The sequence below is a fragment of the Zonotrichia albicollis genome, chromosome 11 (genome assembly GCF_047830755.1).
Source record: "Zonotrichia albicollis isolate bZonAlb1 chromosome 11, bZonAlb1.hap1, whole genome shotgun sequence".
NCBI lineage: Eukaryota > Metazoa > Chordata > Aves > Passeriformes > Passerellidae > Zonotrichia > Zonotrichia albicollis.
Genome location: NC_133829.1, coordinates 16096422 through 16114242, shown reverse-complemented (window position 1 = coordinate 16114242; position 17821 = coordinate 16096422). Strand labels below are relative to the sequence as shown.

The 17821-nt window shown below is 46.8% G+C and overlaps 1 protein-coding gene across 1 annotated transcript in view; it reads right to left on the bottom strand.

Annotated features, from left to right (window-relative positions):
- Nucleotides 1–17821, bottom strand: part of PSTPIP1 (proline-serine-threonine phosphatase interacting protein 1) — a 53228-nt gene that overhangs the window by 16081 nt on the left and 19326 nt on the right. Inside the window, exons 3-9 of the mRNA XM_005487792.4 lie at nucleotides 16550–16624; nucleotides 6973–7007; nucleotides 5944–6050; nucleotides 4031–4093; nucleotides 2935–3033; nucleotides 1258–1303; nucleotides 378–457 (exon numbers count right to left, since the gene is read on the bottom strand). Of these exons, the coding sequence (XP_005487849.2) occupies nucleotides 378–457; nucleotides 1258–1303; nucleotides 2935–3033; nucleotides 4031–4093; nucleotides 5944–6050; nucleotides 6973–7007; nucleotides 16550–16624 (505 nt within the window). The remainder of the gene's footprint in view (nucleotides 1–377; nucleotides 458–1257; nucleotides 1304–2934; nucleotides 3034–4030; nucleotides 4094–5943; nucleotides 6051–6972; nucleotides 7008–16549; nucleotides 16625–17821) is intronic.

Here is a 17821-nt window from a genome sequence, read left to right as displayed (position 1 = left end):
ACCACTGCCTTTCAACAGAAAGATTATTTCATTGCAGAGGACAAATATTCTTGCAGGTGAATTGAAAGTGCTGTGAACATAGTGTCTGGGGTATGTACCAGCTCATATATTGCTCCACCTCTCCCACCTCTGCACTTATTCCCCTCCTTTGTTTTTACATAGCTGAGCTGACCAAGCAAGGAGAATGTCAGGGATACAGGAGCAGCTATGTCTAAATAAGCTGTAGTTTTTGCAGTAATTTTGCAAAGACATCTGTTGGAACTCCACATAAAGCAAACAGCAAAAGCCTTGGGATGGCATTTCAGGCCTTAAACTGAGATCTTCCAATGGGATAAAATAAAGAGTGTGCAAACATCTCTGCAGAAATCAATGTTTACCTCACAGGTTTTGATGTGTTCCTGCTCCCACTCTGTCCTGACCTTGTCCAGCTGCTCGATGTTCTGCTTGTAAATGTTCTCTGTAAATACAGACACAGAACACAAACCCAACAGTCAGGGAAAAAGTGCTACAGCCTTTCTCTCTTTCCTTCTATTGGGCCTTTCCTGTGATTTCCTATGCTTCAGGCCTGTGGTTTGCTAGAGTATCACAAGAATATGTGAGTTTGGGACAGGTGGGGCACAATAATTAATGGGTTTTTTGTTTGTAGCTATGTAGTAGAGTAAGGATTCTCTCTGTGTGGTTTGCAGGTCAGGTATAAACTTTATGGTAGGGATAACACAATTCAGAGATGAAGAGCCTGGACCTAGCTTGGTCACTGAGCATCCTGAGGCTCTCTCATTCCCAGCCAGCAGAGCCATGTGATTTGGTGGAAGCTGTTCCATGGGGAGGGAGGCACAAGCCTGAGCTCCTGAGCCAGCTCAGGTCGTGCTGGCCTGTCCTGCTGGCCACACACACATTTGTGGCTGGAGATCACTGCTGTGCTCATGCCCATGGGGATGGGATTTGGGCTCTCTCAGGGCAATTTGAGCTCTACTGTGCATTCAGACTTGCTTCAAGAAGAGCTTTTCTGCTCTGGGTGAAGTCCCTAAAGGAAGTCTTCTGTAAATTCTTTAATGCAAGCAGGACACTGGCATTTCCACAGAGGGGAGTGATTGCCAGTGACTGTTGGGTTGCGGCTCTTTAGAGGCTTCTTCATTAATATTTGGGTGGGTGCCTCTGGGAACCCTGGCAGCCTGGGTGATTTGGATGTGTTCTATCAAAATCCTGTGCTGGTAGATCTTTGCTGAGAAGACTCAATTCAGCTGCAAACAGCATCACCTGCTTCATTTGCTGCATCTCTGCACTGCTTGGCTTTGTTCTGGCTCTGAAACAGGAAAAGAAACACCCCAAATTAACTTGTGACATATTTTTGCTTCTGCCCCAGTTTGTTGTGCTGCCTGCTCTCTTTTCCTCTCTAGGGGAAAGGCTCTGACTTACAAGAACTTCCTGGCTGTCCCCCCTTCATGCACAGCTCTGCTGAATGGAGAAGAGACCAGAATTTCCCAGGTGCAGCCACAGGTGCAATGACTTGAAGGGAAAGATTTCCAGTCAGACATCCCTGCCAGAGGAGCTCAGAGCCAGGGTGATCCAGCCTGAAGCTGTGCCTGCTGGCTGAGCTGTTGTTTCTCAATTGTTTGATGTGCTTCTCTAATAGATATTTATAAGCAGAAATAAATGGCAGTGAAAATTCTTCATCTTTCAAGCTCCTCATGTAATACTCAGATGAAAAGCACACAGCTTTTAAAATACTTTGCAAATGCCAGATTATTTCCCATAACAACTCAGAAGCCTAAAAGTGAAATTCACTCTAAGTAGAAGTCCTCTGTTTTAAAAACCTGCAGCTTTTAGCAAATGAGAAAACAGATATCTGTGCTCTCAGGTCCTTCTGCACAGATGGGGTGACAGCACACTAATGCTCTGCTCTGGGCATCAGTGTCATGCATTCTTCCCCCTGCCCTTGAAGACAAGGCTCAGGTAGGGGCTCTATTCCTCCTCACAGCTGGCTGGGAAATGTGGAGTAAGCTGGGAATAGAAGTTTCATTCTTATTTGCTTCCTGGCCCAAACTGTTTGCAAATGCTGAGCAGAATTAAACAGCTTGAGCTGCCTCTGTGCATTCCCAACGTGCTGGCACATCCAGGGAAGAGCTGGCAATGGAGCACCCTGGGATCCTTCTGCATGGAAGGAGCTGGGTCAGGTTTAGCTGCCATTGGAGCTGTGAAATGTTTGGTGTCATTTTGGCAGGGCCAGGATTCCATCCCCTCTTTGCAGCTAAGCTGCAGGGGTTTGCTTCTCAAAGATTAGGGAATGCTGGAGATAAAATGCAAAGTTCTGATGCTGTTTTTAGAGTCTCCACACCACCACCCCCCTCTCCTTGAGATGATTTTTGATCCTTTTTGCTTACACTGCACTGATTTTTGTCGAGCCAAAGGGAGTTCATTTATTTTGTTTTCTCCATCTGTTTCACTGTAAAATGTTCCCATTAAAAGTTAGTGAATTGTCAGCTGCAAGTATCCAGACGATGCAATGAAGGACAGCAGTGCCTTAATTTCCAACGATTTATTTTTGAGTCTGTAAATTTAGTTGAAATTAAACTCACCATGAGGAGGAAAATGTTGAGGAAAAAGATGCATTTTAATGTAAGATGCTACACCTACTAAGTGTAAGAGACCAAAAGGCAAAACTAACTGCATGACATATTTTTTACTTGTTTCTTTTTTGTAATGAGTAATTTCAGAGAAAAATCCCATTCAGTTTCCTTGCAGGATTCACAGAGCAATTGGAGCACAGCCTGACATAAATGAATTAGATAACTTCGTCCCTTCCCAGAGGATTCTTTGGGGTTAATTTCAAAACAAAGCCCCTGGCATCGTGTAGAATGGATTAATTGTATTCTCTTGTACCTGGAGAGGGTAAATCCCCCATTTTCCCCCTGGAGAGCTGTGTCCTGTCAGTACCTTTTCTGTTTGCTTGGGGTTGCCTGCGGCGCTGGTGCGTTCGAAGGATTGCTCGGCCTCGTCCGCCTCCCTGCACTTCTGCTCGTAGCTCCTCTTGGACTGGGGCAAAGAGATCACACATCAGGCTCTGCCTGGGCAGCCAGGCTGGATTCCCCCAGAGCTGTTCCAGCCACCTCCTCCTCTGCAGTCTGGGGCAGCAAATCAGTGCCCAGGGTGGGCAATAGAAAAAACCCCAATGGCACCGCAAGGAGGCAGAAAAACAGAACGGAAACATTGGAGTGGGGCTGACAGCACAGACTGAATCCTTTTCCTGCAGCCCTGAAATTGTTTGCTTTGTACAACTGCAACTCCCTGCAGGGGTCAGGAGTGCACAGGCTGCTCTACCAGCACTGGTGCCCCAGGTATCTGCCCAGGAGCCAAGGAGGGATGAATTTGGGATCCCACATTCCCAGGATGGCTCTGGGGTGGGTATCAGGTGCTGCCTTGGCCATTGCTCCGAGCTGTGAGGCAGAGCCAGCACCCCATAGGCAACAGTCTTGGGGTAGTGCTCAGAAGCAGGAGAAATCTTTATTTGCACCAAACATCTCTGTATCTTAGAGGTGCACTTAGAACCAGCACATTTCCAAAAAACCCATTAGTACACCTCCAGCTGTAGCACTAACAGGTCTGCAGCTACTTTCCTTTAGAGGCAGTTGCCCAATGGAAACCAAACCCAGCTGCCTGTAGTTTCTGTACCTGCTAGCTTTCCAGATGGAGAGGATTCCTCCTGCCTACAAGATTCCCTCACTGTTCTTAAAATTGTACTTGTACACACTGAAAAATTACATTTACTCCTCTAAGCACCCTTGCCTAGAGAGAATGAAATCCTGTTTGACCTGGGGCACCATTCATCCTTCATTAACCTTCTGGAGACTTTTCAGTGGGTGCAGCAGGGCAGATCAGCTTCCTCCTCACAGCAGGAATGACATCTTCCCTCCCTCACACACCCTTGCACACTCACACAGCTTTGACCTTTCTTTAAATAGAGGTACATGTGATACAGATTTTACTGGAGCCAGTTTGCACCAGGAAAGCTGCCCAAGCCCTCCCTGCTTACCTCCATGGTTTTCTTATAATGGGACAGTTTGCTCTTCTGCATCCTCTCCATTGCAGACTCATACTGTAAGAAACACACTCAGGTCAGCATTTCTTGCTTTGGACTTTTCCTCCCCTTTCCAGCAGCAGGATTAGGAGAACCACAGTCTGGGCCTTTCTATAAGCCAGCTCCCTGTGGGCAAAATTACTTCACTCTGCTTTTATAAATGACAGGTTTCTAAGTGATACAGAGAGCATCAAAGTGCCAGGTAAAAAATAATCCCAGATAATTCAGCCTCAGTGGTTTCCATTAATAGCAGAGAGGATGTAGATCTTCATTGTCTTCCTTGCTTTTTTTTGTTTTCTTAAGGAGATGAAATGCTGCAGCACCCAGTCACAGTGGGCTCTGCCAGCAGGGCTCCTTTGCTGCTGCCAGAGCTTGATCCCACATCTCTGCAGACCAAACCCCTGTCTCACCCACAGGAGCACAGGTAGCTGTCCATTTTCAATCCAAACAATTCCTGTCTCTTGTGTATTCCACTGCTTCTGGCACCTTTATGCTGAGTGTGATTTGATTTTCATGCTGGAGTCATCTGGGCAGGGTTGGGAGGACAGTGCTGGATTCTCCTCCAGGGTTTTAGCTGGGAGATGCCCAGCTTTATGTGACAGTGAGATATGCTCCTACTGGCAGGGGATGGCTATCTTCAGGGGGACTTTTGGTCCTTTAATCTTTACATTCTGCTCAGGCAAAACTCTCTCCAGGGCTGCCCAGATGCTTGTTTCACATCGGGCACAGTCCTGAGACAGCTACAGCACAACACAAATCACAGCATTTTGAGAGGCTGCCAAAACTGCTGACACCACCCAGCATGTCTAATGCTGGCTTCCTCACATGCTGGACAGAGAAAAAAGTTTATCTAAGACTCCAAAGCAGTTTTTTCTTTTTTTTTTTTTTTTTCCCAGGACTCTCTAACTGTTCTCAGTTGAGTTACAGGCTTACAGGCTTAGACGAGGGAGCCTCTCTGCACATCCCAGTGGCAAAGGGAATGGGGGACAAACACTGATGAACCTGGTGCCCACTGTCTGTCTTTCAATGCCTCAGATCACTGTCAGCCTCAGATCTCAGTAGCAGCACTGGTTTCACCCACTTTCACATTCAGAATTCTTTGCTATTCCAAGTTCCTGTGTGTCAGGGGCTTGTAGACACACAATTTTTGTGGCACTGGGTACTGGTTATATGCATTTTCACCTGTTTAAAATTAGCAAAGAAAGGAATATTTGTTTTACTCCTCCATCACTCCGTGCTGTCAGAGTGAAGGGAAGGTCCTGTTTTTGTCTTCAACCCCACAGATCCAGAGAAGGTGTGAGAGTGGTCCCTGCTATCTCTTTTGAGAGCTATTTTCAGTAGACTTAGGGCTTGATTAGGTCAAAGGGGATGAAATGGCCATAAATATACTCAATTTTTTTATTATACAACATCAACTAGATGCTACTTATTCCATGTATTTTCCATTCAGTATATATTGCTGTTGCATCCAGCATGACATTAATTTGCTTTCATGTTTTTAAATGTTTGTGTTACACCTTTAGTGTGTGTTGGAGATAGTGCAGGGTCATATCAAAGAAAAACATTAGCAAGGGAACAAAAAAGAGAAAAGGAAGGATTAACTTCTTACAGAAATAATAACAACAGCATCTGCAGTTACACCAGAGAGAGGAAAAGGGACTAAAGCCTCTGGCTCCTGAGTTCAGAGCACTACTTTGTTTCCAGCTGGGATCAGAAGGAGATTTTTGTTCCACAGTTAGTCTATAGAGGGAGCAGGGCATGCTGGTAATGCTTTATGATCTTTGCACAACTCCCAGCCTATGGCTGGAGACAGGTCATCAGCACAGCCCACTGACCCAATCTCTTTCAGCATTTCTCTGGTTTCTCACCTTTTTTCTTTGCTCCTTCTGCCTTTCTCGGAATTCCTCTATTCCTTTCAGTTCTTCCTTCAGCATTACTGCCAGCTGGATATGAGAGTTTCCAACACTTTCAATTTCTAAAGTAAATCAGAATTCATATTCAGTCAGTGGGAAGGTCTTTAAAGATAAAGTCACATTTTTTAGGAGATGTTTCTGTGATGTGACTGTCCTATGAGATGTCACCAGCAGGGCAGCCTTAAAAAGGTTTTTATGTTTCTGCATGCCCTGACATTGCTGAGGGCTCAAGAACAGAGTGAGTTTCTTCATGGCCCCATTTACCCCAGCTGCCCCCCTTCTTTGGGACTGAGGGTCAGGAGTTGTGGTGCAGAGGGGGGAAGGAGCTCTGGCCTCCACCATCCCTGGCTGTGCTTTGCCCTGGCTGTGCTGCTGGGCTGTCCCTGCTCTTGGAGCTGCTGCCAGCAGTGGCCAGTCATTAGATGGCTGCATGCTGAGAATTTCCAAGGATTAACCAAGATGGATTGAATTTCAGAGCACCTGGCTGGTGCTGTTTGAAATGGCTGGGAACTGCTCTGCATTTCTCAGCTTCAATGCCTCTGAAATGGAACCCTGCATTTTCCAGAAATGCTGAACTCCCCCACCCAGGCCCTAAAAATACCTCAGTCCAGCAGCTGCTTTTCAAGAGGGAATTTTGGTGTAAACAGCAGGTGCCAGTGACCAGGTACAGTGTCTACTGGCTCTCATGGTGCTGCATTTTGTGTGTGTGAAAGGGTTTCATTGAGCCTTGGGCACATTTAGGAAGCTGGTTTGGTGTCAGTGGTTTGCAGAAGAGGGGACAGAGTTAATATCTTGTGACTGGATTCAGATAAAATTTACATGAAGAACAAGCCATTTTCTTTGCCACCAGACTGAGTAGGCACCCTTTTTCTCCCCTCCTTGTGCCACAGGCTGTGAAAGAAAAGCTGGGAATTGTGTGGGGAGCAGGATGGACACATCGGGTGCCTGTGTTTCCCAGGTCAGAAGGGAACAGGAAATACTTACGTTGCTTGAGCATCTCAAATGCTTCTTTCAGTGTGCTGTGGGGCAGAAACAAGACACTTTATTAGTGCTGGCTTCTAAGGGTGGATTGGGAATCCAGGGAAAAATCTTTCCCTCAAAACCTCAAAGATCCACATAGAGATAAAACCCGTAATGGCCTCGTAATAAAAGCTGACCATGCTAACAAGCACAATAGCATCAGTCTGCTACCATCAGGAAACGCAATAAAATGCTCCATGAAGCAGGGAATTGCACCTCTCCTTCTGTGCCCCTCTTCCTCAGTCATACTCTGTGACCGTGAATGGTTACAGCCCTTTCTCTCTGCACCTCGCAGGTAGATACCAATGAAACGTGGCCCAGGGGGAATCGGGGTTTTTGGAGCAGTAGCCTAAAGGGTGAAGTAGCCTGAAAGGTGAAGTAGCCTGAAGGGTGAAGTAGCCTGAAAGGTGAAGTAGCCTGAAGGGTGGAGCGCTGCGTGCGGCCCATTCCCGTCCTCCGTGCCCGGTCCTGCGCTGCAGCAGCGCCCGCAGCGCGTCCGCCGAGCACCCCCGTGCGGCACCGCTCCTGCTTCCCGCACACAATCCCGGCTCCTGCCTCCCATCCATCCCCTGTGCACCGCTCCTGCTTCCCGCACACAATCCCGGCTCCTGCCTCCCATCCATCCCCTGTGCACCGCTCCTGCTTCCCATTCCTGCCCGTGCGGCGCCGCTCCTGCTTCCCACCCATCCCCATGTGATCGCTCCTGCCCCGCTCCTGCCCCTCACACAGCCCCGCTCCTGCCCCGCTCCTGCCCCTCACACAGCCCCGCTCCTGTCCCGCTCCTGTCCCGCACACAGCCCCGCTCCTGCCCCTCACACAGCCCCGCTCCTGTCCCGCTCCTGCCCCGCTCCTGCGCACCCCACGCCCGGCACAGCAGCACCCCAGGCCGGCAGTGCAGCTCCGCACGGAGCTGCGGGATGCAGCCACACATCCCCAGGGACACGAGAGGCCGCCCCAGACCGATGTCCTGCCTGTGGCCAGAGCAGATCCAGCTCTAGAGGCACCAGACACACCGGCACAGATGAGAGGGCACAAGGTGTGTGAGAGGCGTTTCCCACTGAACAGATTTCCTCCAGCTCTGAATGTGCAGGCTGGCAGGGCCTTTGCACACACAGCAGCCAGGGCTGGGTGTGACTTGGAAGCTTTTCAGATCTGGGAATGATCTCTGCAAGGCCCAGAGTTGTTCCTGGAAGGAATCAGTGCTGGGCTCTCCATGGAGCCACCAGGGAAGAGCTGGGGAATGAAGAGCCCCAAATCTCCCCAAATCTCTGTACTTGGAGAGCCCAGGAGAGGCTGCTATCACCTCCCAGCCACGTGCACCCACAGCTGGGCAGGGAAATCTGCATCTCCTGGGCCATTCTGGGAGCCCCACAGGCATGGGAAGGATCCTTTGCCCTGTGTTAATTGTGACTGGACATCTGTTTGCTGATCAAACATTCTCCCAGCAGGGAGGCTGCCTTGCCAGGAATAAGAAAAATGCACAAATGAGGGGAAAGGATGGGCCTGTCCTCAGCAAAAATTGCCAGGAAACTCATTCCAGATCTAAGTTTGTAGAAATATAAGATTTTCAGACAGAAAAAAAAAGAGCTGCTTGATTTTTTATCATATTTCAGTAAGATCATGGTGAATCTCCTGAGATAAGCCAGGGAGAACATTCTATTTTGAATATTTTTAAATGGTTCCCTAACAATACTTATACATTTGAAGTTTGTTTTGTAAAATTTAGTCTGGTGTGAAATTTTGATGGAAACTAAATTTTCACACCACAAAGGAAACAAGCAGTATTAGTTTCAGCTGATTAAAAGCTTGGCAGTAAAAGACAAGCTGAATATCAGCAGCAGAGATAACTTTTTCTAATGGATTATTTTGAAAAAATAAATATATGCAAGGAATAAAATTTTCTTTTCCAGTGAGTAATTTCCAGTAGGAAGTGGGGAATGTACTAACAACTTCATGCCTGAAACAGGTAAATACTGGAATTTTAAAAACCAGAGGGCAGCTGCAAACTGGACATACTGTTTGCATTCTGTGTTGATTTCTCTTTCTCAGACTTTTTTTCCCTTTTGTTGGTGGTGATTCAAGTTATGCAAAAACTGACAAAATTGCTGTAGTAGATAATGAAAAATAGCATTTTCTCAGCTTATATCAAGGACAAAGACAATTTGCTGCTTTTTTGGTTTCCAGGCCCCTGAGCTCCCAGAGCAGTTCATGGCCACAAGGAGCTTTTTCCTTTTGCTGGCTCTCTGTAGGGCCAGGGGGTCTCTGGTGTGATAATGCACCTGTGACCCAAACAGGGATCCATTTCTCCCCTGCACGGTCTCCAGTGGCCTTTTCAGAAATCTCTGGCCTTTTCTTCCCTGTGTGAAGGGTTTGTCCAGCCAATTCCATAACTGCTGACTGGTCCAAGTAGGTTGAGATAGACTTAAGCCATTTCCTTCCTTATTTTTATAATAATTTTCTAAAATCAGTTAATTGGATCCTTACAGGGCTTAAAGGGCCAGCAAATATGTCATCATGCCAAATTATACACATGGGTGAGAATAAATCAATCCAATTTTGACCTGTGGATCCATCAGGACTCCCTTTATGACTCCTGGGCTGCAGCAGCAGTGCTAGAGATTCGCTCCTGGATGTTCTGATTATATCAGTGAAATATTTCAGTGCCTCACAGGGTTTAATGGAAGTGACTCCTGTAGCTGATCTATGAATGAGTTTTAATTCTCTCTGTGCTGGTGTGGATGTACAGCACCTCTTACTGATTGCTTCTGGGTGGGTTTGGCTTTCTATGGGACTGATATGGGCATCCCAAGTGAGGGTGTCTCACTCTCCTGGACACACTGAAAGTCTTTCACCCTCAGTAGATGCTGCTGCTTAACATTCTGCTGCTAATTGATTTTTTGGGGTTTGTCCTGTGGCTAAATTAGAAAACCTAGGGTTGAAAACAATTCAAGCAGCACTGAAAAATTGATTTTTGATTTTTTTTTTTTTTAAGTTTTTCACTTCTGAGATTTTCACTGTTAAACCACTCTGGCTAAAGACAGAGCTCCAGCCTTCCCTTTGGGCACCCCCTCGTGGAGAATCCCGCAGGTGTCTCCTTGAAAATAAGGCTGCACACAAATTCACTCTGTGTGTTTGTTAAACGACTCCCTGTTGTACATTTAAAGATTGGATTTGTCAAAATTAATTCTGGAGGAAGCAGGAGTGCCTGACTGCAGGAGGAGGGAGCAGGCAGAGCCTGTGCGGCAGCCTGGGCCGGGTTTGCCATCTAGCGGCTGCAATGTTCTTACAATGTTCTTAGTCTGGTTTTTGGCTATTTTGTGCTTTTTTGTGCTTTCTCTCCTTTTTTTTTTGTGCTTTCTCTCTTTGTTTGTGGACCTTGTTTAGGCTGAAACCCTGAGCTGTGCTGGGCAGTCCTCTGTGCATCAGGAATTGCTCTGAGCTGCTTCTCAGCCATCACAAGCAGAGTTTTGTTTCACCTGAGTGTAATCAGCAGGGCTCTGTTACTGGCAGGGCTTGGGTTTCATCTTTTCAATTTTTTCAACCTTAAGCTTGCTAGTTTGGGCATTCTTCCCCCAAATCTTTGCTTTTAGACCCTGGGTTAACTGAGTCATTCAGAGAGTCCCTTTCTATCTTGCATACAGGAAGGTAAAACAGGTTCTTCTAACCGGAAAACCACTGATGGTTTTTTATTTTCTTTCTGTGCTACCTTTGCTTGGTGAATAGAAGTGTGAAATAACCCCACCTTCCTTTCTGGGAGGTTTCTATTTTGACATTGGTACAATCTACAACGTTCAGTTGTTCTTGCAATTTTCAAAAATACCTTTAATGAAAGTGAGAGGAGTCTGTGCCAGATGAGCCCTACAGAGAGCTCCCAGCAGTGACAGTGCCTTCTGAGGCCGCCCTCAACATCTGCCTTTGCTCCTGCACACAGGGAACACCCAAAATGTGGTTTTATCAACAATTCCTTCTGTGAAGCACAGTGCGGGTAACAAAGTGTGGGGAGACATGTCCAAAATCATCTGCTCTCAAATCATTCCCACCTGGGGCTGTGTCTGCACTGCAGAACAGAAATGAAGGAGGGGAGTTGTGCTCTTTGTTCTTTAGCAGGGAGGTACCTGAGCACAGCCCAGTCCCAGGCCAGGCTCACAGCACTGTCTGACCTTCTTTAGTGGGCACATGGCAAAACCACTGAAGAATGAATTTTGCCAGGAGGTTTTCTTGTTCTCAGAGGAGCTCTAAGCAGAAAGGCAGCAGCCCTGGGTGCAGCTGGAAGGGTTGGTGTCAGCTCCCAGCTGGGCTGGGATGTGGAGCCTCAGGAGTTGTTCTCAGCTGCTCAGAGGCTGCACTGGGCACCAGGCTGGGCTCAGGGACATTTTGTGTTTTCATCCAGCAGCCTCTGTGCAGGGCTCCCCTCCTGCTCTGGGGGTTCACCTCCACCTTCTGCTGCTCGGACATTCCCAGGTGTGTGTCAGGAGTGCCCTGAGCTCTGGGGAAGGGGCTGTGTCCTCACTCACTCCAGGGCTGAGCACTGGGAGCACACACATCAGCCCAGACCTTCCTGGGGCAGGGGAGCAAACAGGAAACATCTCCATGTTCCTTCTCCTCCCTGTAAACCTGACATCAAATTAGATCCCTTGGGGCTCCAGAATGAGCTGTGCCATCCAAATCAAAGGTTAAAACAGTCAAAACAAATTTTGTGCCTTTAACATAAGACTGAATTTCTTCACATCTCTCAGAAAGAGAGCAGCACTGCTCAGAAATGCCTGTCCCCATCAGCAGAGAGCTCATCTAGATCAAATTGAACAGGGACTGAGCAGAGGCTCAGGTCCATTTTCAGAGTCCTGAAAGTGCAAAGTGCTGGTGTATAAATTCTGCGTGGGTTCAGAACATTTGGGTGGAGAGTGGGCAACCATGCAAGGATGTGACCTTCCCCACTGACTTTTAGCTTCAGTTCAAAAATGCCTGCTTTGTGTGGAGTAATACAGAGGATTTTGTATATTAAGTGACAGATGCACTATTTTTATCCACAGGAAACAGCAATTGGCATTTCATTACAGATGCCCTCACCTCCCACTCACTGAAATGTTCTATTTCAGGCACCACAGAGAAGAGCAGAGCATACATGGGCTTGAAGGAACTACCCTTTCCTGAGGTCCTAAGGAGGTGCTGGTGGAAAAAAGGGATGAAAAATGTAGGAAATCATATACATGGGAAGAGACAAGCAGAGCAAATGACAGAAATAGCTGTTGTCAGCCCAGGCAGAGTTTAACCAGCTCATGTTTGCATCAGTTATTTTAGAGAAGAACAGAGTTCCCAGAGGCTCTGGTTTGGCTGAAGCTGAGCTTGCAGATCAGAACTGGGCTCTGCTTTTGTGTTGCTGTGCTGAGGAGCTGCCCAAAGCCACTGCATGGAGATTCCCTTGCAGCCAGGAGGGTGATTCCTCTTAAAGGCACTTAAAGCTCTGCTGAGAATCATCTCCAGTGTGAGGCATCATTGCTGTGCACACCCCCAGCAAACAACTGCAGCTGTGATCTCAGTCTGTAGCTTGGCTGAAAATCCCAGTTTCTGTACATGCCCTCCCATGTGTGCACCACTGAGAGTTCAAATACTGCACTTCAAACTTCAAAACCTGTAGTTCTTTCTCCCCTGCTGGATATGGTATAAGCTGTCATTTGCCAAGAAAACATGGCTGTAGATTTCTCATCACCTTTTTATATTTTATTTTATGAGCAGAGATTAGGAAATGGTGATGCAGATTTAATTTTTTTAGTTTAAAAAGTGAGATAACAGGCATGCATTGCTTTACCTATTGACTCAGTGGATACTAAAATATTTCAGGGCTTCAAATAAGAAAAACAAGAAAACAGTGGAGGCTATTCCTTAGAAAGCTGCTACTGGTGTGGCATCCTGTGACCTTACTGATTGCTATGGCTAGGAGATTATTTAGAAGAAATATCTTTATATGCTTGCCCTGTTGTTCTACCCTTCCCTTGGGATATCCAGTGTTGGGGGAAGATTATGAAGCTGAAGGGGTTGGTCTGAGCTTGTGTGAGCCTTGGATTGAAGTGTGTGCATCCTTGTGTGCCTTGGAATGGGCCAAGGGCAGTGGCAGGTGCTGAGTGGGAGCTGTGCCCTGGGTGGGAAGAGAGAAGGAGTTTGTGCCACTGCAGTGCCTGTGCAGTGCTGCTGCCCCTTGGCTGTCAGCCCTTGGAGGGAACTTCGACTTCCTGAGCTGGATTTGTTTGCTCTGTCAGTGGTATCCAGGTTTTAGAAACCCCATCCTGGCTTTTTCTGAAATAAGAGAAGGTGCAGTGTGTTTGCCCTGCTGGTTTTGGTGCTGTCAGACACATTCTGAGCTGGGGGCTCCCAGGGCCAATCCTGACTCTGCTGTGCACAGGAGCAGTGGGGCCCTGGCTCAGTCACTGCTGACCCTCAGCAGCAGCATCAGACCCTGACCCTGCTGGCCCTGAGCTCAGAGTGCTCTCACATTCCTGCCCTGGGGACCTCTCAGAGCACACAGCCCCTCTCTTTCCCTAGTCACTGCTGTCACTGCTGGGCTGGCAGTGTGTGCCTGGCCTGGGGATGTCCCTGCCAGGCTTGGGACAGAGGAGCTGGAGCCATGGGAACAGCCAGGGATGCAGGAGGATACAGGGATATCCCAGGGATGCAGGAGGGCATCCTGATGGCTGCTGTCACCTGGAGCCTTCTCCAATCAAGAGAGAGTGGCCCCAGAGTTGCTGTTACATTCCAGTGAACCCTCCCTACAATCTTTGGAGTCAGCAGCATATTCCTTCATCTGTGTGTCTGGTGAACAAAAACGGGCAGTAGAATCTATTTATACATTTAGCTGAGTTCAGCAATTGCTCCAGCTGAAGCAGAATTTGAGGAGAGAAGGAGCAAGCCTGAAAAAATGTTGAAATTGTTTTTTTCTTTGATTCAAACATAAAAGCTCCTAAGATTTAGGGGAGGCTTGGGAGAGAAGTGTTTTCTGCAGCAGTGGCCACTCCCTGGTGCAGTGTGCCATCCCTTCTCCAGGCTGCTCTGGTGCTTGCCATTTACTCATTTGCTTATTCCCTTGTCTTGTGCTATCCTGACTGTGCTGAAATATCAACCTCAGCCTTGAAGTTATTTCTCTTAAGGTCTTCTGGGAATTTTCATACTGGAAGCTTTTGGGTGTTTGTTGTGGATGCAATTTTTATGTTCCTTTTATAGATTTTTGGAAAGGGTATCAGGTATCCTGATATTAGGAATTTCTGTGGTGTGACAGAAAGCCTCAGTATCTGAGATATTTAAAAGGTGGCTAAATTTAAGATTAGAGGATAATAACTTTGTATTAGCAAGAAAATGACTGAGTGATTTAAAATTAGTAATTCCTGCTCCTAATTCCTGCTCCTCTTCCATACATAGCATGGCAAAGGAGAGTCTGCAGAAACACCCTGGAAGCTGCTTTTGTCCTGGTGTTTGTCAGATGGAAGTTTTAGGTACAAATACATTAGACTTGAAGAAATACTGCTACCCAGAGCTGCATTTGAAGGTGTGAACAGCCCTGCTCAGCCTATCAAGTACTTGTAGTTCTATCAGATGAAAATAGGGAGTCCTATAAAGAGGAAACACTTGGAAAAATGCACTGGCACAGTTGCAGCATAGTCCTTTCAAGCTTTTCTTATTATAAGGAGTACATAGATTCCCTCCCTCAAGTCTCCCTGGAGGACTGACCTTGAGGGCAGAACTGCTGCCAGCAATCAATGGCATACAAACAGAAATTTCACACTGAGGAGAACACACAGACACAGAAAATTCAACAATTTTAAGGCATCAAAACCAAACACTGCATTTTCTTGTGTTGTTCCAGCCCTGGACAGACTTTAGTTTTCTCTGATTTTTTGTTTGCCCTGGACAAATGCCCTTCATTCTCTGTGCAATTCCTTAAACAATCAGAGGATGCTGGGTGAGGGAAAGTGTCCTCTCTGCTTCAGGCCAGGCACAGTGAGACATTTCTCTGATAAAAGCATCAGTGCAGAGCTGGTCCCTCCCTGGCCAGGTGTGGGTTATGGAAGCAGTAAATCAGCTCCACAGCTTTGTTTGTGTGCTCAGCTTCCCTCCATGCCAAGCTATAAAATTGCTGGATCAAAGTGGAGCTGGGCCCAAGCCCAAACTCCCCCCAACTTGAGGGGAACTTGGATCCATATCCCAACACTGGGACTTGACTCTGCTTCTCAATCAAGCTCTCATAATCTCTTGAGAAAAGGCAGACCCATGAATTGTCACTGAGCTACTGAAGGGCAGCCAAAGCTGCTTGTTGCTGAACACATCTGCTCTGCCTGCCCTGTGTTGCCACTAAAGGAGTTGAGGTGAAGCCTTTCTTTAATCCTGGAATGCTAATCTTAGCCTTTGGTTGAGAAAAACCCATCTATCCTTAACCTGATGCTTTCATTTCAGAATATTTCTTCTTCTCCTTCCTTTTCAGCCCTGAGGTCAGTGCACTGAGGCACCAGGAGGGCAGGAGGCATCTCCTGGCACTGAGGCATCCCTGGGTGCTGCCCAGGGGCCAGGCAGAGCTGCAGCAGAAGCCTTGCACACCCCTGGCACTGCCAGCAGCGTCTGTGCCAGCCTTGCTGTGGCACTGCCTGGGCTCAAGCTCTCCCACAAAACATGGCCAGGAACCACTTGCACTGGGAGTGATAAATCCAGGTGAAAAGGAGACTGCCATTAAGGAATGAGCTATGGGATGGAGGAGGGCAGCAGGCCCCAGGGATCAATAGAGCTGATTTGTGTTTAGATTGAGGTCTCCTCTTTCAGGATTGTCTTCTGTGACCCCTCATCTTCATCCTCTGCCACCTTATTACTGTATTATTACTTGTTACAATAATGACAAAATGTCTCATTATTGCTGCTGCCATCAATAATAGCAGCAGTTTATCAGCAGTGTTTATTAAGTTAAATTCCATACCAATATCTATCTTCCCTCCCAACACAATTTATACATCATTTAAGATAGTAATAGAGGAGACAGAGAAAAATATATATGTCATCTTAATGTATTTCAGTAGTTCCATTGAATTATTTCAAATTAGGTCCCTTCAAAGAGATTTACATTTTGTATTCCTAAGGTAAGCCTTTTTTCCTGCTGCAGAAGCTGATTTTTGGGGTCTTTGTATTTGTTCTGTCACAGTTTCTCAGTGTTCACCAGCTTTCCAGAACTGTCAAGCCACCACCCTAAACATTTCACAACCTTTTCCATTCTCTTTTTTTCCCCATCACTTGGTCTGTTTTTGGAAGCAAATATTAAACATTAAGAATCTTGAAATTAAAAAAAAAATCTCAGGAAAGGACCTACTGGCAGTTTCTAAGTAGAGACTATTCACAAACAGTGAATCCCACTGTGAAGGACTGTGGTGTTTCCCCACTTCCCTACACATTGTGAAGAGCTGTGTAATGCACTGAAATGAGTGGTTGTGACCTCATCCAGAGGCAAAACACAGGAGTCTGGTATTTCTTCCAAAATAATTTTGTTTGCAGTAATAATAAAAGAATTCCTTACTTGATTTCTGTTTGTCCTCCTGCTTTTCGGGCTATTTGAACCAGCTCTTTCCCATATCTCTCTTCTGCTTGTGCTCTGTGAAAAGAAAAGCTTTCTCAATTTCTCTTAGTGGTACCAGGATCACATTTACACAAATCCTCTAATTGTATTTGAGGTGCAAAACATCAGAAATGCTACTTATTAGATTTCTCTATCTCCTCAATCCTAGTGCTGTTAGTTAACCTCTGAAATACTCTGGATAAGTTATTTCTGGAAGAAATGAGATAAAAATGAAGCCCCTCTCCATGGCTTTGATTACTGTGGAATGCTATGTTCAGCTCTGCCCCCAGAACTTGGGTTCATGGGAAGGAGGAGGTGAACAGAGAGGAGATGAAGGTGTTCAGAACTGAACAAAAGGAACCTAAAAATGATGGCTGGCTCAGTGCATTAAAACCATGGCTGTGAGGGCAGTGAAGAGCAGGTTCCAAAGGATCCTTTCAAGAGATGTTGGGAATAAATGGGAGCCATAAATGGGGTAGCAGGAGTATTTCCATCCCTTGGAAAGACGAGGCACTGCTGGAAGATCTGCCATGGAGGCTGAGGACAAAGGAGCCCTGGTGGTTGTGTGGTGAGGCTGGGGCAGCTCTGTGCAAGGGACAACCTCACCTAATGGGGAACTGTAACTGGTGACTCAGGACAGTGGCTCTGTTTCTATGGTTAATAAAGAAATACAAATATTTCCTTTGCTTTCCCTTCCCCCAGCACTGGAGGAAACTTCTATTCTCTTTAAAAAAAGTATTTGTACTAAATGTGTTACTTCCTTTCTCCTGGGTGCAAGACCAGGGTGGAATCAAGTTGTCAGTCTTTGAGCAGCTGCTAAAAACTATGGAATGGTCAACAATAAATAATGAACAGATAGCCTGGTGCTAGCACCTGGGGGGAGGGATGATTTTGTTTAGGGTCCAGTTCTCAAGAGCAGTTTCAAAGCATTTCAAACTGTTTTGGCCTGAAACTTGGCACCTTAGAGAAACGTACTCTTTGTTCAAAAAACGAATTTGATGTGGGTGCAAGGCCCTACAACCCTGCTGGGTTTTAGTCCCATCAGTCTTCCCACCTGGCCAGGAGGTGCTTGGTGTGTCTTTGCTGAGTTCCAGCAGTTTGAAGCTGCTCCTGCAGCTGCTGGGATGGGTCCCTGAGAGGGTCCCACAGCCCCTCTGCTGGCCCTGGGCTCTGGGAGCAAATCCACATCTCCTGGGGTCTGAACCAGGCTCATCCCACACTCTCCCCAGCCCA